This window comes from Trypanosoma cruzi, genomic scaffold (genome assembly GCF_000209065.1).
Source record: "Trypanosoma cruzi strain CL Brener 1047053516725 genomic scaffold, whole genome shotgun sequence".
Lineage (NCBI taxonomy): Eukaryota > Euglenozoa > Kinetoplastea > Trypanosomatida > Trypanosomatidae > Trypanosoma > Trypanosoma cruzi.
The window spans coordinates 171,676-195,950 of record NW_001849575.1 but is presented as its reverse complement, the minus strand read 5'-3'; the positions used below and the strand labels follow the sequence as shown (position 1 = coordinate 195,950).

The 24,275-nt window shown below is 53.3% G+C and overlaps 2 protein-coding genes and 2 pseudogenes across 2 annotated transcripts, besides 20 other annotated features; 1 reads left to right on the top strand and 3 right to left on the bottom strand.

Annotated features, from left to right (window-relative positions):
• Nucleotides 1-10,098: a sequence feature (areas not merged during assembly with more than two copies in the genome that could not be assigned to a particular haplotype).
• Nucleotides 34-3,712: a mobile genetic element.
• Tc00.1047053506757.150 (mucin-associated surface protein (MASP), putative) lies at nucleotides 4,591-5,466 on the top strand (the record flags this gene model as incomplete). The annotated part of the gene is made up of 1 exon (XM_811466.1): nucleotides 4,591-5,466. The coding sequence occupies one exon, from the start codon at nucleotides 4,591-4,593 to the stop codon at nucleotides 5,464-5,466; it is 876 nt and encodes a 291-aa protein (XP_816559.1).
• Nucleotides 4,821-4,867: a microsatellite.
• Nucleotides 6,277-6,311: a microsatellite.
• Nucleotides 9,674-10,582, bottom strand: Tc00.1047053506757.129 (annotated as a pseudogene).
• Nucleotides 10,099-10,126: a sequence feature (heterozygous, Esmeraldo-like haplotype).
• Nucleotides 10,127-10,993: a sequence feature (areas merged during assembly that could not be assigned to a particular haplotype. This can correspond to areas where the two haplotypes were merged or to regions with more than two copies in the genome that were merged during assembly.).
• Nucleotides 10,296-10,346: a sequence feature (GA-rich).
• Nucleotides 10,994-11,108: a sequence feature (heterozygous, Esmeraldo-like haplotype).
• Nucleotides 11,109-13,220: a sequence feature (areas not merged during assembly with more than two copies in the genome that could not be assigned to a particular haplotype).
• Nucleotides 13,221-13,675: a sequence feature (heterozygous, non-Esmeraldo-like haplotype).
• Nucleotides 13,592-13,627: a sequence feature (AT_rich).
• Nucleotides 13,658-13,722: a microsatellite.
• Nucleotides 13,676-13,825: a sequence feature (areas merged during assembly that could not be assigned to a particular haplotype. This can correspond to areas where the two haplotypes were merged or to regions with more than two copies in the genome that were merged during assembly.).
• Nucleotides 13,749-13,771: a microsatellite.
• Nucleotides 13,826-14,539: a sequence feature (heterozygous, non-Esmeraldo-like haplotype).
• On the bottom strand, nucleotides 14,316-16,757 carry Tc00.1047053506757.120 (trans-sialidase, putative; the record flags this gene model as incomplete). The annotated part of the gene is made up of 1 exon (XM_811465.1): nucleotides 14,316-16,757. One exon carries the CDS (start codon nucleotides 16,755-16,757, stop codon nucleotides 14,316-14,318), a length of 2,442 nt encoding a protein of 813 aa, XP_816558.1.
• Nucleotides 14,540-24,275: part of a sequence feature (areas not merged during assembly with more than two copies in the genome that could not be assigned to a particular haplotype) that runs on past the window's edge.
• Nucleotides 18,031-18,052: a sequence feature (AT_rich).
• Nucleotides 18,039-20,567, bottom strand: Tc00.1047053506757.100 (annotated as a pseudogene).
• Nucleotides 23,596-23,622: a sequence feature (AT_rich).
• Nucleotides 23,737-23,767: a microsatellite.
• Nucleotides 23,832-23,859: a sequence feature (AT_rich).

Genomic DNA, 24,275 nt, shown 5'->3' with positions numbered 1-24,275 from the left:
GGGGCGGTCCTGCCTCTTCAGTGAGGGAGGGCAGCACCACCGACATAAAGGGTTGCTTGTGATCTGCAGGGCGCGTGCCAGTATGCCGAGGAGTGGGCAGGAGTTGCATCGCACCTGCGCACAAAGTCGCGATTCGATGCCCGATGTTTGCCTGGACACTAGGAATGTTTTTTTGTTGCACCGACGAGCGCCTGGCGTGCGGTTCACGACTTCTTCTTCCTCCTCTACTTCCTTCCAGTATAACCTCTTGGCGGCGGCAAGGAATTCCACGTGCCAGGTTGGGATACCTCATTGCTGCAGGGATCGTGCAATCGTGGTTTCTTCGTCAGCGGCCTCATTGCGTGGGATACCGCAGTGCGATGGACAAGGTATAAATTCTGCAGGGTGAACTCGCTTCACCAAGGAAAGCAGCATAACCCAAATCTCTTCAGCAACGCATTCTCGCATGGCCAGTGGGGCAGCGCGGAGTGCCTCAATTGCCGAAAGGGACTTTGTAGCAACCAGGACTCGTGTGGGCGATTGGGATGTTTCCAGACGACGAGGTATGAGATGTCTAAGGCAATTTTCAGTGGCAGGCACTCTGCTCTATATGAGCATGCGATTCTGCCAGCTGCTGCACGATGGACCTCCACAGGGAGATCATTTTTCTTTTTGGGGCCGTATAATGGTGCAGCGGATCCAGATGCGAGTTCAGCGAGGGATGAAGAACCGTCTGTCCATAATTCAAAAATATAATATTCTAGAGAGGAGTAAAGGGAATCAAAATCCGTGCGCTTGCCATCGTCAGAGGCGTCGTTGGCAAAGAGTGGTTGATTAAATTCCACTTTATTGCAACTCACAGTGTCGCGGGGAATAATTCGATGTTGAGTAATGGGAGGATCGTGATTGTGGTTGTGTGGTATCCCAATAGTGCCACATACGCGTTCTAATCCATTAATAACGGCATCTTTCGAAAGCGGGATTGATGTCGCCGCTTTCCTATGCATGGACAACGGCATAAGTTCCGAGCATATAAGGGAGCGCAAATCCTCGTGATTATGGAAACGTGCATGGCGTTTGTGTTGTGTGATTGCACGGAGCCAGAGTATCTTCCGGAGCCGAAGGAGATTAGCTTCCAAGTATACCGATTTATCCTCCGTTGGTGCGCTAATGCCAAGGGATGTTGTACAACTGTCGCGGTACAGTACTTCCATATTATGGAAGTAGGTGTAGGCGAGGCACGGGAGAATTGACTCGCCACAATATAGTGACACACCATGGACGTATCCAATCGAAAAGGATTGCATGGTGTGATGGGACGCAGCAGTCTGTGCGACCGGCCGTAATTGGTAACGGCGTGGCATGGTCCGCTTTGCAGCGGTGGAAGCGTGCGTACCAAAATTAAGGATTTGTTCAACCGTGGGGTCCAGCAACCGCACTGGGCGGGACTGAATATGTAGGTTCCCATTGCCAGGAAGGAGATAGACCATGTCCTTGTCAGACCGTGTGTGTGAAGAGATGTGGAATAGAGCAGCTTCGCTCTTATCAACGTTGATTTTTAGGCTGTGCTCGGCAGCCCATGTCGTTATAAGTGACAGGGCGGGTTGCATTGCCGCAGCACATGCATGGATGCCCGCACCTGAGGCAACAAGTGTGAGTTCGTCAGCGTGCATGAGTGCGGCGGCAGAATAGATGTTGTCCAGGCGGCGCAGCAGATCATCCACACAGTGGAGGAAGAGTTGGGGTCCCGGGTCGCTGCCTTGTGGTGCTCCAGCTGAGGCGAGTTGTTTCCGGGAGTGCTGTTCGCGAGTGCATACCCTAACACGGCGGCCCTGCAGGTAATTGTGCAGCCAGTGTTTGGTTCGGTGGCCAAGGCGCGGGAGTCTGTCAGGCATGCCGAATAATTTCCCATGGTCAGTGGTGTCGACCACAGTCGAAAAATCAATCAAGGTCACAAGCGAGCGATGGCGACGAGGGTGCCGTGTGGGAGCGCCGCCTCCAGGGCGCTCATACTCCACAGTGCTAAACTCATTCAATCCACGGGTAATTTTACCAATAACAAGTGTCACCACGTCCGATGTTGAACGCGAAGGTGTAAATCCGAATTCACGTTGATGGTGCGGCAATAACGCTGACAGACGGCGGTGAATCATTCTTTCAGTGTAGTAAAGCAGAGAGTGATTTGATAGGTCTCTAACTCTCTGGGCGGAATGGCCCTTCCCAGGTTTGGAATGGGAATAGTTTCCACCGTATTCCAGGAGCCAGGCAGGCTGCCATTTGCGAAGGAGTTGTGGATCATCGTTCTAAGAGTGTGCCACGTACGACGGGCCCGAGATGGTGCAGGAACTCATTCAACATGTTGTCGTGGCCAGGGGCTGAGCCGAGCGAAGAGTCGCGGATGGTCACGTCAAGCTCATACGGCGTGAGAGGTCGATCCATTTCCCAGTCACAAGGGGGCAAGGGAGCGCGGCAGCAGCAGCAGCAGTATAAGGTAATGTGGCACGTGAGACCCGCACAAAATGACGAACAAGCAGATTTGCCTGTTGCCAAGGCAGGACACAGACGCGGTCCGAAGATCAGTTCGGAGCACAACCGATTCTAGTGGATGAGGGTGCGGCGCCGCCACGCCGCGAAGATATCGCCAGCTTGGGCTGGATGAGGCCTCAAGTTTTTCCACACGGGCTTCCAGAATTGTAGTGAAGCCACGGCGTAAGGCTTGATATTAGTCCTCCACTTTTTGGATGAATTTGGCTCGAAGCAGGCTGTCTCCGGGCGAGGCAATGTGTGTGCTTTTTGTGCTGCTTCTGCGGCGGACTCGGCTTGTTCCATTTCGTTTCTCCAGATTGTTTTGGGCTGTCACGCTGCCGCGCGGGATATGGCGCTCAGCTGCTCGTAAGATACCACTGCGAATGTCCAACCATGTGGACGCGGCGGCAAGAAGTGTTTCACACAACGAGGTAAAAGCAGGCCAGTCCGCCTTACGCAGGGCAGAGGTGGCTTTCTCCCGCCGAGGCAGCGTGTTGGCTGGTCGCGGAATGCCATCATCCAACCCCACCGAGTAAGATATTAAGCAGTGGTCGGAATCCATGTAGGGGGTGGATTGCCAGTGGGTGACACGTAGCACGCGATACGCAGTCACGTCAGGGAACGAGACATTACGATTTGTGATCCGTGTTGCCTGCGCCGGGTCATTTGCCAACCCAAAATCCATGTCAATTGGAGTAGAGGACAAATCCTCTCCTTCAGTCGTTGAAGGTAGGTGCCTGTCCCAGAGTCCATGATGTAAATTCAGGTCACCCGCGATAATTGCTGCGGGGCCTGAGCGACGAATGGCAGTAATAAACGAAAAGCTCTGAACGGTAGCTGTGGGAGGGCTGTAGAGATTCACCACGCAGATGCTGGGACAGCCCGGTGGAGTTGCACGGACAGCAATGGTCTCCAGGAGGTCAGTGCCAGGGAGCGTCAGGCGCTCGCACGGCAGAGAGTGGCGCACCAGAGTGACAACACCACCACCGCACCCAGTGCGGGCCTGAAGAAAGCCATTATGGCCATATAGTTTTGCCGCTGTGGCACTTCGAGTATTTGTTTCCTGGAGAAGAACGATGACAGGTGGATGCTGCTCCAGTCGCGCAGCGGATGCAATCTTTTTTACGGACGAGAGGCCTGCAATGTTGAGCTGCCAAACAGTGATGAGGCCATCCTCCTCGGTGCCAGGGTTCTTGTGGACGTTACCGCAACGGGTGATATCAACGGAGTGACCGCAGCGAAACGGTCGTGCAGTTTTGTCCGACAGTCTGCAGGCAGACCGCCTCACCTCCCCACACCGGGCATGGCGTGGAACCTTCTCGAGGGGTGAAGTCGTCTTGGTCTCCGTCGTGCTCGCAGCGATGCAGCGCAGCGACGTTCCTATATGCAACGAGAGCCCCAGCAACGCGACAGGGTGCGACTCCATCGCTGGGGCTTACCGAATGTTGTAAAGGAGCTCATTTTAATTTTTTTTTCTTCTTTTTTTTTGCTGCTTGTATTTTATTGGAATAATAATTATCTTTGTGTTTTCCCAATGGCTGTTTAACTGCTCTACACATCATTATGAGTGACGTGTTTTCCATCTTGTTTTCTTTTTTATCCAGTCGCGGTGCCGGCCTCACTGCTGTGCGTCCCACGGACTGCACGTACGAGGACTGGAGGAACACGCCGGATGCCGCAATGAAATGTGAAGGGTGTTGTGTGGGCTGGTGGAGCAGCAGGATCTCTTCTTTTCTCATATTATTTTCTGCTATTTTTGCGGGGAAGATGTATACACAAACATACGGTCGTCTATTATTGTGCTGCATGGCACATGAAATAAAATTACGACCTAATCTATTTTCTTCATTCTTTCCGGGAGTATTGCCGTAATATTAACTCATTTTTTATTTCTTCTAAATTTCTGATTTGCGGGGCGGTGTGTGTTTTTTGCCTTTTTACTGGTTCCAACTGCCCCATAGTGTGTGCTGCTCCTGCCATTTGTCACTGTACGTGGCGTAGCAGCCTTGTCTCCCTTTTTGCTTTCACTCTGCGTTGACGGGGATGTTAGTTTGTGCTGAAGGCTACACGCAAGTGACAGGAGTGATGGCGATGATGATGACTGGCCGTGTGCTGCTGGTATGTGCCCTCTGCGTGCTGTGGTGTAGTGCCGGCGGTGTCTGTACTGACGAGGAGGAGACAGCAGGTCGTGGGAGTGGTGCTGACCTTCTGCTGGGATCAAAAGGAGTTGAAACTTCTCCACAAGATACCCAAGGGTCACAAAATAGAGCACCAGGTGGAGAAGAAAAATTAACTCCCGTAGTTATAGAGGAAGCTGATGAAGATGATGATAATGATGATGATGATGAAGATGAACATGATGGAGAGACAAAAGCGGAAAAAGAAAACATTACTGAAAGGCAGAGTGTTCAAGAAGGAACAGTTGCAATAGGCTCAGATTCCAGGGAAAAGAACTTAAGTGGTAGTGAGAGGAAAACAGTCCAGCCAATCGTATCTCCAGAGGGCATTTCTCCTTCCGACAATCAGGAATCAAAAACCAATCCTACGCAACCGGAAGATGAAGGAAATAAGGACACCGACGAAAATACACCAGCAGTAGGGAACGCACTCACAACAGTTAACGGAGAGCACACACTGCCCGAGGGCATTGCGGGAGGAAATTCTCCACCAGCTCCAGAAGAAGGTGTTGATTCCCGCAAAAAGGATGGCGAAGACGCCACGAGTGAGGGCGAAAAAAATGTACCGTTGCCTGCGACCGCAGCCACACCACAAAGCCACCGAAACAAAGGCTCAGAAGGGACTGGGAAAGATACAAAAGCAACGACAGTAACCGCCAACACAACTGATACGACGAACACACAAAACAGTGACGGCAGCACCGCAGTCTCCCACAACACCTCCCCTCTTTTGCTTCTTCTTGTTGTTGCGTGTGCGGCTGCTGCTGCGGTGGTGGCCGCGTGAGAGTGAGGGAGAGAGAGCCACGCACCGCCCGCACACACACTCGTCCTTCTCTCACTCTGTGTGTGTGTCCCCTTGCATGGACTCTCGCCCTCACCTCACCCCACGAGGCACACACATAATGTGCCCATTGTATATATGCATGCACACCCATGCAGGCCCGTTGGTGCTCTCTTTTGCACCACACGCACCGCTGCCGTCCTGCCTGGCTGCATGGGCGGAGCACCGTAACTGTTTTTGTTTTGTTTCCATTGCATTGAGTGGGCGACCTCTCTCTCTCTCCCTGTGTGTGTGTTTTGCTTTACGGGAGCAATGAGAGTGTGTGCGCTGGTCGTCCCACGCTTGTTTTTTTCTTTTATTGTTTTACGTGTGTTTTGATTTTTTTATCTGTTTGCTTTAAAATCTTTTGCTAGTCTTTTTCTGTTATTAATTTTTGCATTTTAAATCTCTCATCTCTTCTTTTTTGCTTTTTGGGGCAATCAATATGGACGTTTTTTCTTTTCTACTCTTCCCTCTTTTAATTGTTTCTTCTGCGCTCTTCCCGTGAGGGGTGCCGTGTGTTTCCCGCCCAACTGCTCCACTCGCACACCCACCGACACGCTCATGACGACGGCCCTGTGCGCCTCGCCTGCTGCACGCATGAGGAGGGGCCGCGACGAACGGCGCGCTGAGGGAGCCGTGACGTGTGGGCGTGCGACGAGGGCCTGTGGGGCGGAGCACACATTTCTTTCCCTCTTGTTTTGCTTTCTTTGCGGCCAGGGCGGGCAGACACCCGCAGTGCCACACACACACAGCCACACCCTGCCGCCGTGTTTTTCTTCTGTTTTGTTTTCGTTTTGTTTTGTTTTTTGTGGATAGGTGTGTGCTGCCACCGTGTGTGATTGTTGAGGTTGGGGCCGTACCGCATGTACCGCTGCCATCCAGCTGTGCCTCTTGCTGCGCTGATGATGTGCCTCCCTGTGCTCCTTTTTTTTTCTTTTTCTTCTCTTCCAGCAAACACACGGAAGTATTTGCACAGTGCTCTGCATGACTGCTTTGGCAACCGCAGGGCGTTGGCTTGCGTCCCGTGCTGGAATGATGACGTGGCCGCACGATGCCCGCTATGCGTGAAGGTCTTGACTGCTCTTGGGGACATTCTCCTCTCCTCGTTGTATTTGCACTGCCGGGTGCGGGCGTTGCTCGGTGTGTGCTGGCGCGTGACGGACGGTGCCACGATGGCCTCCTCTGACGATGACAGTCGCTGTGCTCTCGGCACACATCCACACACTCTTCCTTGTCTCTCTGTGGGAGTGATTGCGGCAGGGCATTGCTGCGAGCGTGATGGGGACCACGACGGCGTCACCCCTCGAGAAGGTCCCGTGCACTGTCAGTTGTGGAGCGGCGAGGCGGTTTGCCTGCAGCCCGACTGACAGAACCGCACAGTCGTTTCAGTGCGGTCACTCCGTCGGCATCACCCACTGCGGTGGTGTCCGCAAGAGCCGCAGCCCCTATGAGGATGGCCTCGTAGTTATCTGGCAGCTCAGAACTTCAGGCCATTCGCCCTTCAGGATTGCCCTTCGCTGCTCGACTGGCGCAGCAACATCCCGGCATGGTTCTTCTGCAGGAGTGCAGGCACGAGAGTGCCCCAGCGACGAGGCTCATTGGCTGCGGTGACTTCCACCAGGCCTGCAGTGGGCATGCCGGTGGCGTGGCCTTCTTGGTGCGCCACACCTTGCCGTGCGAGAGCTTGTTGCTCGTGGCACCAAATGCCTGGAGACCACTGCCTTCCGCGTGTGCCCACCGGCCAGCCCCAGCATGTACGTGGTGAACCTCTGCAGCCTTCCCACGGCAATGGCTCACGCTGCTCACTTTGCGAGCAACATTCGTCGCTTAGGCCCCGAAGCGGTTATTTGCGACCTGAATTCACACCATGAGCTGCGGGACGGTTGCTCACCCTCCACGACGGCAGGAGAGGACCTCGCCGCCACCCCAAGCGACATGGAGATTGAGCTGTCCGACGACCCGGCACAGGCAAAGTGGAGCAGCGGCCGCAGCGTCTCGTTTCCCGACGTGACTGCGCAACGCGTACTGCGTGTCTCCCACTAAACGTCCACCCGTTTACATGGACTCGGACCACCATCTGCCATCCCACACTGCAGGGACGGAGGACGGCATCCCGCGACAGGCAGGCATGCTGCCACGACGGAAACATGTCGCCGTTGTCCTGCGTGAAGCTGACTGTGATGCTTCCACCTCGGCGTGTGGAACGTCTCTGGCCGCTTTGACCGCATGGTTTGAGATGCACCGAGGCACCATACGAGCGGCAGTCATGGCAGTCCCACAGGAATCTGGACGGACGGAATGTAGCAGGTCGAGTGTGTTGCAGCGGCAGCCTGCCCCGAGCTGAAATGCTCCGCAAACGGAAGGACCGCAATCATGCCCTCCACCGTGGCTTCTCCATGCTGTCAGAGGTCCGTGCGAAACAGCTTGGTGCCCTCTCGAGCCAAGGCCTGTGATACCCCGAGGCATGGCGGCGCCACGTCCCTGCCCTCTGGGATCGGCTGTGCTGCGTTGCTGTTGGGACCGCGTCTGTGCTCTGCCTCCACCGGAACATCTTCCCGACGTGAGCACCGCCACTCCTTGCCGACCAGCAAGCGGCTGATGGACGTCCTCCTGCCCACTCCTCGGCAGACCGGCACGCGCCCTGCAGATTACAAGCAACCCTTTATGTCGGTGGTGCCATCCCTTCCTCACACTGAAGAGGCAGGACCGCCCCGACCTCCTCCGGAACCTCCACCTGGCGTGTCCACGGCACCTCCTCGTAGAATGACGAGCAGCGGATCGACGTCGCCCTGCCCAAGCTGCAGCAGCGTCTTCTCGTCCATCCACAATATGAAGGTACACGCCCGACGCATTAACCCTGGCACTCCAATCGTTGCAGAAGGCCTCACACGTGGATCCTGCGACAGCTCCACGGTCTCCCCAACAAGTGCCTCACGCGCAGGTCACTACCAAAAATGTCAGGCGTATCAACGAGCAAAAGACGGACAACGCACCTCTGCAAGCTCCAATGACAGCCGTAGCCCTTCAGCCACTCCTCTGCTGCAATCCCCACCAGCCGCTGAGCCCCGACAATCCACGGGAGGCCCTGCCGCACATGCTGTGGGAATACCGCCGTCCTCGAAAACTGAGCATCGACTATTTGGGAACACACCCTCTCGCACGACAGCACCTTTCAAGACGGAAAAACTGGCCGCATCGCTACGGACAGCCCGCAGGCCATTAAAGAACAGTGGCAGCAAAGTATAACGAAACAAACATTTCCCTTTTCTCAGCATAGAAAAACGTCACCTTCACACTCGCAATTGCCACCAATGAATTCATTGCGTACTACCGCTCCGAGCTGCAATACTTCCTGGTACCATCCAGGTCCCTTGTCGACACATTGATGCGGGTGGGCGCCCGTCCATTCCTCCCAATGACGGTGCATGTCTGCGACGCACCCTCAGATCCAAAAGGCGCGTCCCTCACCACAGCCGGGATCGACTTTGCCCTGTCGGCACGCATCGCTTTGTCAGAGGAGCAGGAGTACGTCAGGCTGGCAGCAAAGCACCTGCCAGAACAACATCAAAAACATCATCACAAACAGAAGCACCAGCAGCACTGCAGACCGTAGGGTTAACGTGGATCAACCGACACATGGCGTATGTCAAAGAAAAAAACTTGGTGGCGTCACAAGGATACAAGAGAATGACACTGACAATAACTCAAAAGAAAAAAAAAATACAAAAAGACAATTTAGGCGTCCGCAGTCAAAGCAAACCGCCAATCGAAAGAAAAAAAGGTAATGGGTACACTCAACCACAACACAAGTAAAACGATAAAAAAAGCCGAAGCGTGGGACGACCAGCACACAAACTCTCATTGCTCCCGTAAAGCAAAACACACACACAGGGAGAGAGAGAGAGGTCGCCCACTCAATGCAATGGAAAAACAAAAACAGTTACGGTGCTCCGCCCATGCAGCCAGGCAGGACGGCAGCGGTGCGTGTGGTGCAAAAGAGAGCACCAACGGGCATGCATGGGTGTGCATGCATATATACAATGGGCACATTATGTGTGTGCCTCGTGGGGTGAGGTGAGGGCGAGAGTCCATGCAAGGGGACACACACACAGAGTGAGAGAAGGACGAGTGTGTGTGCGGGCGGTGCATGGCGCTCTCTCCCTCACTCTCACGCGGCCACCACCGCAGCAGCAGCCGCACACGCAACAACAAGAAGAAGCAAAAGAGGGGAGGTGTTGTGGGAGACCGCGGTGCTGCCGTCGCTGTTTTGTTTATTCGTCGTATCTGTTTTGTTTGCGGTTACTGTCGTTGCTTTTGTATCTTCCCCAGTCCCTTCTGAGCCTTTGTCTCGGTGGCTTTGTGGTGTGGCCGCGGTGTCAGGCAACGGAACATTTTTTTTACCCTCACTCGTGGTGTCTTCGCCATCCTTTTCGCGGGAATCAACACTGTCTTCTGGAGGTGGTGGAGGAATTCCACCCGCAATGCCCCCAGGCAGTGTGTTCTCTCCGTTACCTTGTGTGAGTGCGTCCTCTACTGCAGGTGTATTTTCGTCGGGCTCCTTCTTTTCTTCCATCTCCGTTTGCGTAGGATTGACATTTGATTCCCGACTGCCGGAATGAGAAATGCCCTCTGCAGATACAATTGACTGGTGTATTTCCTGATCACTCCCACTTAAATTCTTTTCCCTGGAACCTGAGCCTATTAAAACTGTTCCTTCTTGTACACTCTGCCTTTCTATACTTTTTCTTTCTCCATCTTCCGCCCCTGCATCTTCGTCATTCTCTTCACTATCTTCTTCTTCTTCACCGTCTTCATCTTCATCTTTTTCAACTTCATCTTCTGGAGATTTGGAAGTACTTTTCCTTTAACACCTCCTGCTCCACGTCTTAATTCTTGCGTGAATTGTAGAGGCGTTTCAAGTTCTTGTGATTGCAGCAGAGGTCCACCACCACTCCAAAGACCTGCCCTATCCTCATTTGCAAAACCACAGCCCGCACCGCACCACAGCACGCACCGCACCACAGCACGCAGAGGGCACACACCAGCAGCACACGGCCAGTCATCATCATCGCCATCACTCCTGTCACTTGCGTGCAGCCTTCAGCACAAACTAACTCCCCGTCAACGCAGAGTAAAAGCAAAAAAGAGACAAGTCACACAGCCACGCACCGTCCCATCCAGCGATGAGAGTCACGCACCACAACAACAATTAAGTGGGCGTGGTCCAAAAACAATAAAAACAAAAGAGGAGCGCTCTTCGCCCGTGTCCCGTTCCTCACACTCCCACAGTCACTATTACCGTTATTCTCACTCCTCAGGCCCTCACAGGCACGCCACGCTCACTTCAACACACGCCTTTCCAGCACATGCAGTCCGTGATGCGCTCCCGCTGCGCTGCGACGTGCAACCAACCCCAACACCGCCACATTATCGCCCTTTTTTATTTTGTTTTATTCACGTTGTCGGTCTGTTTGCTCCATCACTGACACCAAAAATAAGTGCACACCTTCACAAAAGGGAAGGAACAAAGACAAAAGGAGGCACAATCCCACCGTCCCGCCGCGGGTCAACACTCTCCTCCACCCACCACCATTGCCGCGCAGGGGACCGCAGTCACATCGCAGAGTCAACACCACAATTTGCACCACACCACCGTGCAGTGAACAATGGGCGGGACGCGGCCATGCATTGCCCCGCTCCAGTTTCCCACCACTCAAGTGTTGCGTGCCCGCACAAAGTAGCAAACAGAATCAGAGTGCACACAAACCCAATCAACACCCTCAATCGCTGAAGCACATTACTTCGCATGGAGTGACATCATTTGAGGACACACCAGCAGTAGCTGGCTGCATGGAATTTCCCTGCCAACCCTACAAAGAGACACAACAACTCTGCGGAGTCAAAGTGGCAGTCCCTCGGTGCTGCCCGCAGTTCACATGGCAGGAATAATTCCACGCACGCATAGTTTCGGATCCCTCGCTGCTTGACTGCACATCAACAGAACATGTGAAAAAATACCTGCGCGCGAGGTGGCAATTAAATACGTGAAAAAGTTGGCCTGTTTTCTCCGATGGCGTTGGCAAGCAGTCCCACACAATCCAATCAAAGTAGCACGCCGGACAGAATGGCGTCCGTCAATCAATAAGAAAATGCGACACTAAAAAGGAGCAGAGAAGAGTTGGCGCATGCGATTGCCAGTGACAACTGTGAGCAAACCCGCCAGCACCAACTGAGGTGCCGAGGAGCACGTTTGTGTAGAACTGGCCGTCAGGCAAAGAGGATAAATAAAACAAAAGGGCAGCAAACCCTCTCGTTCAATGTCTCCTGACCGCGACACCAGAATCAAAATACCATGGACGATAAGAGCGGCAACGCCTTCTCCAAAACATCTTGTCAAGAAGCCGCAGGACCTCAGGAAGAGAGGAAGGCAGCGGCGGCAGCCACAGCGGGGGAGGCAACAAAACGGCTGGCAGGCACCTTCACGTCGACGCGCACACCACATCCGAGTGGGCTGGGAGCACAGATCGAACCGCTCGGAAACACACGCATCAAATCCGCAAAACAAAGTCGCAGTGAATCGAGAGGAACACCCCGCCCAAAACAAATTTAAAAAGTAGCGTTTTTCAAGGGGGGAATCCGCTTTTCCGACGACGGCATGGACGCCTCGCAGAAATTTCTTGCAAATCTCCCTTCGCAGGTCCGCAAGAAAACGCAGCGGAATAAAAATAGAGCGCAACGACGCAAAAAATAATAATAATAATCCTAACCGACCAGGTGGCAGGCTGCCCTCGCGCAAGTGGACAAAACACAACTTCACTCCGGTCTTGTCGTGGTGGTCGTCTCGCAACATTTTCTTCCTTCTCGTCGCAGTGCACATCCCCCTCCCACAAAGCATTTGTTCGAGCCATGCTCCTGCGGCCAAACATCGCGCTGCTGGATCCCGCGGCACAGTCCTCGGCACAGAAGTGAGGGGAGGAAGAAGGACCGCAGAAGGTGCGAGCAAATCCGAATTCGGTGGCGGTCGCTGCAGTGAGGATTGACGTCCCACGCGGTGTCCCTTTTCTAGGTCCGGCCCTCAGCGTGCCATGCTCTCAGCGTGCGGTGCGCCGGCCGCTCCGAACATCCACACGTGCTTGCGTCTCACCGTCGCTCCCAGCCCCGTTCGTTGACTGCATCAGGGAGTCGCCATCCAGAGACGGGCATAAGGACGTTGCATCCAACAAAACCTTCAGAGGCACCCGCTGGGCCAACGACGACCGTCACTGCGGGATGTGTGGCCCTTCCGCCACTCACCTCAAATCGCACTTCCACGCCTCCTCGAGCTGCAGCAGCGGCATAAATACACCGGTCCACTAGGAACCGCCACCAGCCATTGCAGGAAGACCACTGTGCCTCAGTGCTATGAAACCCGAATTGCATTGACGGGCCACTTCGTAAAATCCTGTCGCATCCTCCCCCATTATGCGGAAACGCATCCGTCGTGCATGTGTCCACCGCAGCCAAATGAATCCGGTCCAAATACCCTCCAAATCAAATTCCCCTTTCCTCAAGCCATTCCTTCATTCCATACGCCCTGACCCTCATCCGCACGTGCTCACTCACACAAACCGCCATAGACAGATGGTGGCCGCCCAACGCTCCGGAAAAACATGCCCAGCACGCACGCGCACAACAAATGACATGCGCAAACGCACGGCACGATGGCGGAGAAGCGCACACCGAAAGGATGCGGCCCTCCACAGCAGTCGCAGCCCACCGCGCGCATCACACCCACAGGAAAAGTGACTCGCGGTGCGCGCTCCCTCTCTCCTCCTTCCCTTCATGCCCACGGAGGAAGCAGCAGCCACCCGCAACCGCCAGCACACGCTACAAAAGAAGCATCCAAATCCACTGCAATGTGTATTTTGTGCGTGCATGTGGTTGTGTGTGTGCCTGCAGACACACGAAGCAAAGAAGTAAAAACAGGAGCAGAGCATATGAGGGGACGCACAAACAAAACTGTACAGCAGAGGTGCATGGCAGAAATAAAGAGAAAAAGACTGCTCAGGCTCACAATATCGCACTGCAGAAAAAGCAGCGACCATTCATTAAAAAATTAAATAAAAATAAATAAACAAAAATTCATCTTCACCCTTCCACACCACACACTTTGAAAAGAATGAAAAAAAAAAAAAAAAAAAAAAAAAAAAAAAAAGGAAAAAAAGAAAAGGAAAAAAAGTCGTCCTCTACTACGGCTACACCCAAATAATAATAATAATAATAATAAAACAGTGAGAAAGTCAAATAAAGCAATCAAAAATCCTTTTTTTACAGCGGCAGGGTGTGGCTGTGTGTGTGTGGCGCTGCGGGTGTCTGCCCGCCCTGGCCGCAAAGAAACAAAACAAGAGGGAAAGAAATGTGTGCTCCGCCCCACAGGCCCTCGTCGCACGCCCACACGTCACGGCTCCCTCAGCGCGCCGTTCGTCGCGGCCCCTCCACACGCGTGCAGCAGGCGAGGCGCACAGGGCCGTCGTCATGAGCGTGTCGGTGGGTGTGCGAGTGGAGCAGTTGGGCGGGAAACACACGGCACCCCTCACACGAAGAGTGCAGAAGAAACAATTAAAAGAGGGAAGAGTCAAAAAGAAAAAAGTTCCATAGTGATTGCCCCCAAAAGCAAAAAAGAGGGGATGGGAGATGAGAGATTTAAAAAAAGAAAGTAAACAACGCACACACACAAGAAAAAAGACTTTATGAGGAAAATTTGTTCCTATGGGAATAGTATTTCTGTGCTCGGGAGGTCGCAAGTGTCCCACGCGGCAGCCAGTCACTCCTCACAGAGCCGCAAACCCCCACAGTCCCAACAGAAGCAGAAGCAATGGCAGCAGTCCGCTCCCACGCACAATGCCGCCGTCGCCTGTTGTTTCTCCAACGGCATGGGAGCTCGAAGCTGCCGGCACTTGCTGTATTTCACTTTTCTTTCGAGACTGCTGCAAGGCCGCTTGCTCCACTGGAGCCTCAGAATGTGACGCAATATCTTCTTCCAAATCGGCACTCCCACCAGTAAATGTCAACGGGCGGTTGTACAGCAGGACGTTTGTCACAGTCACAGACACACCTTCGTCACCCGCCGTGTTCTCTGCATTGACTCCATCCCCTCCAATGTAGAAGTGGGAAATCCCTTTCGATTCTGTAGTTTCCAATTTACTTTGCACACTCTCACACACACGCTGGCCATCGACGTACACGGAGCCCTGGCTGCCGTTCTGTAGCACAATGGCCACTTGGTATTGTCTCTGTGGATCCCAAGTGCTTTTAAGCTTCTTGGTTGTTCCGTCACTGCACAGCACCTGCCACTTCTTTCCGCTGCCGTACGACAACTCCATAAGTTTCTTTCCTCCGTCACTGCCTGCACGCACACCCATCAAAGGGACGCTGTCACTTTTAGGCTCACCGTGGATGGACACCGTGGCCACAAGAGTGAAGTTGTAGTTTGCAAAGTAGTACAGCTGATTCTCCCCCTGACTGCCAACGGGCCACTCCGCCCACGCTCCCCGGAACGTCACACCATCCGCATACCCTGCTGCCACCCCATTCGTTCCTTTCTTTACTGTGGCGTCCACCCCGAGGTACTCGTCCCTCCATGTGTTATCAGAGAAATTGCCGGACAAAAAGCCAACCAGCCCATCCGCGATCTTATCAGTAGTACAGGCAGTGCCAGTTGATTTACTCACCGTAGCACTTGAAGTGAGGCACAGATTGGAGACACGTTCGTCCACTTCCTTCCATGTAGCCAGCACCTCCTTCACCCGCTTCAGCTGCTCAGTCAGAAGCACAGAGACCATACCGGATGATTGTCTGAACCCATCGCCCTTCTTCTCGTACAGTGCAATCAACTTCTCTTCCTCCTTATTATCTCCACTTTTGTACAACAGGGCGCTGGCGGCAGCGTCATCATCACCGGATACCGGCCCAATATCAACAACGTGCGTATTGTCCGTCAGCCAAAGATGGAGTTCGCCCTTTTCTTTTCCACGGCCTCCTGTATCAGCCTTCTTGGAAAACACCGGCAGAGTAACGAGCATCACAGTTCTCTTAGCACCATCAACACCGTCAATATTCGCTGTGATGAACCCGCCTCTAACGCCCTTCTCATGTCGGTTGTAGTTGTTCCCCCACACGCGCGAGAGTGTCCCGAGTGCCTCCGTCCACGAATCCCCCTTGTCACCGGACTCGTACACCCTGCGGCGGCCATCATCACACGCAGTCATCATCATGAGTTTTCCCTCTCTCCACTCCACGACGGAGGGATCAGTGCAGCCATCGGCAGACATCCCCTTCGACAGCGTCCAATTCTTAGTATCCTTTGAGTATAGGATCAGCGAAACGTTGTTATTCTTTTCTTCCTTTGCTTCACTTTCAGTGCCGTCCTCCTTCACGGCTTCCAACGGAAACACAAGCGTATCGTCATCCATCTTAATACCCGATCCACCGCCTCCAATGAGCAATACCCAGGATTCATAAAGCTTTACAATCGAAGTGCACGGGAGATCGTCAGTAACTTCCCAAACAATTTCTTTGGCCTGTTCTCCACTGACATTCCCCTTTACCAGCAAAAGACCCCATGAGGCCGCGTCAGCCTCACCCTGACAAACAGCGACATTTTGCCTGTTGTATTTTCCAGCAAGCATGTAAATGTCATTTCCCTTCACAACTGTTGTTGGCCGGCTCACATGTGCGCTGTGGAAACATTGGGAACCAGCGCAATTCGTTGACTGAGAGGGGCATTTGGCTTCTTGGGAAGGACATTTCTCCAGTGCCTTTGTCCTCAAATTATCTGTGGCCAGCTTCTTTGGGTTTTCGTCACTCAACTCAAGAAGTTTCGAGGCAATCCCAGTAAAGAAATAGTCTTTTTCATCCTTCAACAGCGCCTCGGCAAAGGCAAACACGACACCATTCACCTCAACAAGACTGGGGGCATAGAGCAAATCGACTGTTTCTCCATCTTTCGTATCTCTCCAAACAATATGTTTATCCAGTGAAGATCCCTGACCTTGTGCTGCCCCTGAAGCACTGTTCTCCGCGTGTGCAGCTCCACTGCCGCAGCACATCATCACAACGAGGAGAAGCAGCACCGCGGAAGTAAACATACGCCGCGACATGTTGGGCCTCTGCGGCTCACTCTCTCTTCCTTCCCTCCTCCTTCCGCTGGATCCGGTCACGCGGCGACGGTTGTGTGTGCGGGGTGCCTTCACTGCAGCAACACGTGAGAGCATATAAATATGTGTGTGTGGGCGGTGTGTGTGCTGTTGGTCCTTTCAGAGCCTTCGAATTCCACAGTAGCGTTTAGCGCTTGTTTTCTTCCCTTCCTAGTGTGTCTGTGTTCAAGAAGTGGAGAGTACAGCAGCAACAGCGGCAATACACCAGAAAGGTCAGTGAGGAGCAGAGCACAACACCCACGCAGAGAGTGGGACACGAGACAATCCGGAAGGGACAGCACAGAGAACCATCGCCCACAGAAAAGAGCAGCAACACGGCAAGTCACAGCGGGCCGTCGGTGTGTGCGGGCCAGCCCTCACGCGGTGCAACACGCCACACCCAACAGGGAATGACAGACAGACAGGCAGAGGGAGATGAATGGATGCCGCCAAGAGGCACTCACAATCAACATGGCCCGTGAGCATGCGGCCACTCCACGCAGGAACACAGGAGGAGAGGGTGACAGGAGAAAAGCAAAAAGCAGCACAAAACACACAAAAGAAACAAACGACAGGCAGGAAAAGCATCGCCAAGGGCCACACCCTGGCCAGCGACTCCACACCAGCCCTCACACACACACACGCAATCGCAGTGCTATCAGTCCGCGGATGAGAGGATTCGGCCCTCCACACAACAAACGCACACACCGCCAGCAATCAACCACAAATGGACAAGAACGAGAAGAGACACACCGCCACCGCCTCCAGTTCAATCCCACGGCAACGGTATACAGCCACAGCCCGCTGCCGGCACACAACGCACACGGAGCTAGCAATCACCCAAAGAGCCACACGCGGAAACGGATCCTCACCCAGCCATAACGCGGCGCCTCACTCCATGCGGTCACACGGAGCGCATCATTTCCTCAATAGAACTTATTCTTCGTCCATCCCTTAAGGATGCTTCTGTTAGTGATGGGCCTTCGAACACAATAGAAGGAAATGGACAATGCAGTAACGCCGTGACACCGCCAGCCACAATGATTCTCTCATACCGGGGCAATTCTCCAATTACGCCTCGTATGCGCACACAATCAAAATAACATATAAAAATCACCCAATGTTTTTCACCAGAAACCAAACAACCCCTTTCCCTCCCTTAATTTCTTTTGTCACTGTTATGTTCGATAGCGTTGGACATTTTGGCATTTGTGTGCGGTGCTGCCGCATGGGGATGGTGCACCCGCACCGCACGCTCAGACACAAGCATCCAAAAATACATAAATCCCACAATATTTTTTACCACAAATCGAACTGTCTCGTTCACTTCCAATTTCCTAATCTATTTTCCTATTATTATTATTTTTTTTTTTGCACACTTCGGAAAGCTTCTTCTCTTCTAAAGTCTCTGCACGATATTGACACTTGGTACTCGCGCACCTCTTCCTCCCAGAACACCGAGTCTCACGGCTCTCGTCGCTCACATTGTCGGAATTGTCGACATCACATCTCTGCCAGCCAGTCATCGGCGTGCTGCCTGCGTGCTGCACATAAATAATCCCCCACGACATGTCTCGGGATAACTCCTTCCAACCACTAAAATATGCCGCCACGCACTCAGTGAACTGCCGCACAGTGCTGGCGGTCGTGTGGTGCCCACCCGTCGTAGTCATCCGCAGCCCAACCACCGTCATTGGATTGGGCTCCGAGAAAAAAAGGCGTCCACCAGCGGAAAGTTTGTGGCCCACGGTTTGTACAGCACCCCGTACTTTATTTTACGGATCGTTTTTTCATATTCACTCGGCAGCAAACCTTCATCTTCCTTGGGATGCGGTTCAGGGGCCAACTTCAAGACGCAGGGCTTTGCTTGACGTCCTGTTGGCGGCTCAAACTCCGTGAGTTTCGTCGCTATTACCTTGACAAAGGCACTCTCCGTGAACGAATTCAAAGCAAACCATCCAAAAAAAAATGGCAAAAATATTATCCTTCGACGCCAACATCAGCTTCAAAAGGCTATTTTATTTTGTTACACTTGGGAAACGTTCCAATGTTCGTTCCTCGAGGTAAGCAGATATCGGTGCATTGAAAAGGGTCACACCGCCTGCGTATATTTCCCGAACAAATTTCACAGGCTTGTGGGACGGATCCTCAGAATACCATGGCGACTCACCTCCCCGTGAAAAGTGCTCTTTCACAGTTACCTCGTTGATCGATTGCAATGCAAACCTCACCGCTCCACAGCGTTCCTTAAACGCCCCCTCATCAAAGACGTGACGTGGAATCGGTCCCAAAAGATACATGTGTTTTTTGACCTCTTTCCAGTATTCCGCTTGTTTCTCTTTAGTCTCATCACGCGTTATCCAGGCGCACACATCGCCTTCACATCCATCTCGTCGGGGCAATTCACGATGGTTCGCGCGGCTTGTAGTTGCTTCGCCCACTCATCATAGTTGGTTACCTTTGGGAATGACACCGCAATCATGCCCCATCCAGAAGTAGGCGCAAAATGTCTCGGTGGCGGCGTTCCCTCCTTTGCCACATCGTAGATAATATACACATTCCTCCCATGCCCCCTCAAACTTCTCAACTCCGAGATGCACATGTCCTCATCGCCGTATCTTGTCACCGCTCTGGTGGTTTTGTCAGACACGTACGCATCTCCTCCACCAAAACAGTGGACTACCACTTGGATTTTCTCGGCATCGTCGTGCGGCAGCTGGTAGAGGAGGTACGAGCCGACAGCCACCGACTTCCCGATCCCGGGCGTCCCAATCAGCACACGTCGCTCGGGCTTAAAGTCGGTCCCACCGTGAGGGCTGAACCACGCGGTTAGATCGCCCTTGACGATCTGCCACACTCGATCCACCTCACAGTTTACAAAAACGTCCTTAGGAGGATCCTGCATCGTATTCCGCGAGTACGGCCATCCCTTCTCCGAGGCGAGCACCATCAACACGGGAGGTGCTGCACCGGATTGCTGCACAGCGTCATTCTTTTCGATAGCGTCGTCAGCTTTCTTGTACGTCCATGACTGTTCTGGCCTCCCCTCATGCACCCCCATTCCCGTCCTCGTTTTCTTTCGCTCCACGCCGTCCGGAAGTTCCACCGCATGGCTCCACCTCGCATTGTGCACAGACTCGTAGCATCCCTCCAGTTTCTCCGGTGCGCTCGTCGTCGTTGGGTTCCTCGCTTCCTCGGCAGCTGCATCCAAGAAATGTTTAGTGGAGTTACGAACAGCTGCTTTTACCTCCGCAGCAGCTAACGACCACCCCGGTAGATTGTCGACACCCTTATCGCAAAGCTTGCGTATATCCTCACCGAAGATCACTTCACCCTTTGCAGCTCGCTTCATACCCAAATAATGACCCCTGATGCCTGTATTTCGTTCAACGCTCCTTTATCACGGATATACTTCGTGGGGTCCTTGAAAAACTCCCCCAGCAAGACATCCCGATTGGTGTCCACAATGCCCCTGCCGTCCAGTTCCCTCGCAAGAAAGTCGTTCAGCTTCTTTTCATTGACGCGAGCTCTTCCCTTAAAATGTACATCTTCGATATTAGTGGAAATGGTAAATTTCATTTCTTCCGTTCGTCTTAGCCTTCCCTCTGCCTCCCGCCTCGCTTCTGTCAGTACCTGCGTGAGTACCCCGTTTGGTTTTCCCCTTGCAAGAGGAGTGATCGTATCCTTTCTTTCATAGTCCCTACGTTGCCCGAGAGAGAGCACACCTTCGTGAAGAGGCTTAGTAATGGCCTCCAGCGCTTGGTACGCAGTTAAGTTAAGAATTTCTTCAAGACGCCACTGGTCTTGTACGTAATCATCCGGCTCCTGAACAAACATCTCCATCATCACATTGTAGTCTTTCATCAACGGCCGCCCTGCCGCCAACATAATTCCAAAGGAAATCACTCAGCCTCACGTTGGTGCTGCTCATGGTCCACTACGGCCACAATTCACTCCCCACCACATGTCGAGCTGCAGCGTCGGAACCATCACAAGAGCCACGGCGAGGTGCCATCACAACACCCGTGCGGTGAAGCATCCCACTCGCACCGCCCAACTGCGGCCAGCAGGTGCCGCGGGCTCCAAAGGACACTCGCGTCTGTTTCGTCCCGCAGTCCCAATGGCGTTGGGCGTGGCACTCGCACGGCGGGGCGGTCAGTGCGCCATGCAGCCGCACTGCAACGCCTGTCGGTGAAGCAGCCGAGGCCCACCGCCCCCGCAGCAACACGAGGCGTGCAACCAACCCCAACACCGCCACATTATCGCCCATTTTTATTTTGTTTTATTCACGTTGTCGGTCTGTTTGCTCCATCACCGACACAAAAAATAAGTGCACACCTTCACAAAAGGGAAGGAACAAAGAGAAAAGGAGGCACGATCCCACCGTCCCGCCGCGGGTCAACACTCTCCTCCACCCACCACCATTGCCGCGCAGGGGACCGCAGTCACATCGCAGAGTCAACACCACAATGTGCACCACACCACCGTGCAGTGAACAATGGGCGAGACGCAGCCATGCATCGCCCCGCTCCATTCTCCCAGCACTCAAGTGTTGCGTGCCCGCACAAAGTAGCAAACACAATCAGAGTGCACACAAACCCAATCAACACCCTCACTCGATGAAGCACATTATTCGCATGGAGTGACATCATTTGAGGACACACCAGCAGTAGCTGGCTGCATGGAATTTTCCTGCCAGCCCTGCAAAGAGACGCAACAACTCTGCGGAGTCAAAGTGGCAGTCCCTCGGTGTTGCCCGCAGCTCACATGGCAGGAATAATTCCACGCACGCATAGTTCCAAATCCCTCGCTGCTTGACTGCACATCAACAGAACATGTGAAAAAAATACCTGCGCGCAAGGTGGCAATTAAATACGTGAAAAAGTCGGCCTGCTTTCTCCGATGGCGTTGTCAAGCAGTCCCACACAATCCAATCAAAGTAGCACGCCGGACAGAATGGCGTCCGTCAATCAATAAGAAAATGCAACACTGAAAAGGAGCAGAGAAGAGTTGGCGCATGCGATTGCCAGTGACAACTGTGAGCAAACTCGCCAGCACCAACTGAGGTGCCGAGGAGCACGTTTGTGTAGAACTGGCCGTCAGGCAAAGAGGATAAATAAAACAAAAGGGCAGCAAACCCTCTCGTTCAATGTCTCCTGACCGCGACACCAGAATCAAAATACAATGGACGATAAGAGCGGCAACGCCTTCTCCAAGACATCTTGTCAAGAAGCCGCAGGACCTCAGGAAGAGAGAAGGCAGCGGCGGCAGCCACAGCGGGGGAGGCAACAAAACGGCTGGCAGGCACCTTCACGTCGACGCGCACACCACATCCGAGTGGGCTGGGAGCACAGATCGAACCGCTCGGAAACACACGCATCAAATCCGCAAAACAAAGTCGCAGTGAATCGAGAGGAACTCCCCGCCCAAAACAAATTTAAAAAGTAGCGTTTTTCAAGGGGTAATCCGCTTTTCCGACGACGGCATGGACGCCTCGCAGAAATTTCTTGCAAATCTCCCTTCGCAGTTCCGCATGAAAACGCAGCGGAATATAAAAAGAGCGCAACGACGCAAAAAATAATAATAATAATCCTAACCGACCAGGTGGCAGGCTGCCCTCGCGCAAGTGGACAAAACACAACTTCACTCCGGTCTTGTCGTGGTGGTCGTCTCGCAACATTTTCTTCCTTCTCGTCGCAGTGCACATCCCCCTCCCACAAAGCATTTGTTCGAGCCATGCTCCTGCGGCCAAACATCGCGCTGCTGGATCCCGCGGCACAGTCCTCGGCACAGAAGTGAGGGGAGGAAGAGGGACCGCAGAAGGTGCGAGCAAATCCGAATTCGGTGGCGGTCGCTGCAGTGAGGATTGACGTCCCACGCGGTGTCCCTTTTCTAGGTCCGGCCCTCAGCGTGCCATGCTCTCAGCGTGCGGTGCGCCGGCCGCTCCGAACATCCACACGTGCTTGCGTCTCTCCGTCGCTCCCAGCCCCGTTCATTGACTGCATCAGGGAGTCGCCATCCAGAGACGGGCATAAGGACGTTGCATCCAACAAAACCTTCAGAGGCACCCGCTGGGCCAACGACGACCGTCACTGCGGGATGTGTGGCCCTTCCGCCACTCACCTCAAATCGCACTTCCACGCCTCCTCGAGCTGCAGCAGCGGCATAAATACACCGGTCCACTAGGAACCGCCACCAGCCATTGCAGGGAGACCACTGTGCCTCAGTGCTATGAAACCCGAATTGCACTGACGGACCACTTCGGAAAATCCTGTCGCATCCTCCCCCATTATGCGGAAACGCATCCGTCGTGCATGTGTCCACCGCAGCCAAATGAATCCGGTCCAAATACCCTCCAAATCAAATTCCCCTTTCCTCAAGCCATTCCTTCATTCCATACGCCCTGACCCTCATCCGCACGTGCTCACTCACACAAACCGCCATAGACAGATGGTGGCCGCCCAACGCTCCGGAAAAACATGCCCAGCACGCACGCGCACAACAAATGACATGCGCAAACGCACGGCACGATGGCGGAGAAGCGCACACCGAAAGGATGCGGCCCTCCACAGCAGTCGCAGCCCACCGCGCGCATCACACCCGCAGGAAAAGTGACTCGCGGTGCGCGCTCCCTCTCTCCTCCTTCCCTTCATGCCCACGGAGGAAGCAGCAGCCACCCGCAACCGCCAGCACACGCTACAAAAGAAGCATCCAAATCCACTGCAATGTGTATTTTGTGCGTGCATGTGGTTGTGTGTGTGCCTGCAGACACACGAAGCAAAGAAGTAAAAACAGGAGCAGAGCATGTGAAGGGACGCACAAACAAAACTGTACAGCAGAGGTGCATGGCAGAAATAAAGAGAAAAAGACTGCTCAGGCTCACAATATCGCACTGCAGCCCAAGCAGCGGCAATTCATTAAAAATTTAATAAAAATAAATAAACGAAAATTCATCTTCACCCTTCCACACCTCACACTTTGGAAAGAATAAAAAAAAGAAGAAAAAGAAAAAAATTGGAAAAGGTCGTCCTCTGTTACGGCTACACACAAATAACAGAAAAGAAAAAAAAAAAAGAAAAAAAGAAAAACTCACACACAAAAAAAGGCACCCAACTACCGTGCTGCTCCAGAAATTGTCTGCATATTTTGTCCAAAAATAAAATTAAAAAGATATTTAAATGTCTTTCAACCGTCTGACCCTCTGTGTGTCCGCACATCGTTTATATTTCATGGGGTCATCTGCGTGTTGGTGCTCCCCTCAGCCCTTTCATCGGCGCGTGAGTGCGGCCCGCAGAGCACAGTCACTCGTGTGTGTGGGGACTGAGAGAAGCACGCAGACATGACGGGAGTCGCGTCACTCCATCGGGAGAGTGAGCGCAGCAAAAGAAAAAATCATCAGAAGGGAAAAGAAATGCTCACGAGGCCGACACCGAAGGGTGTGCCGGCGCATGAAATGCACACGCAAAGCAAAGAAAAAATCCTTAAAAACACGGCGGCAGGGTGTGGCTGTGTGTGTGTGGCGCTGCGGGTGTCTGCCCGCCCTGGCCGCAATAAAAACAAAACAAGAGGGGAAGAAATGTGTGCTCCGCCCCACAG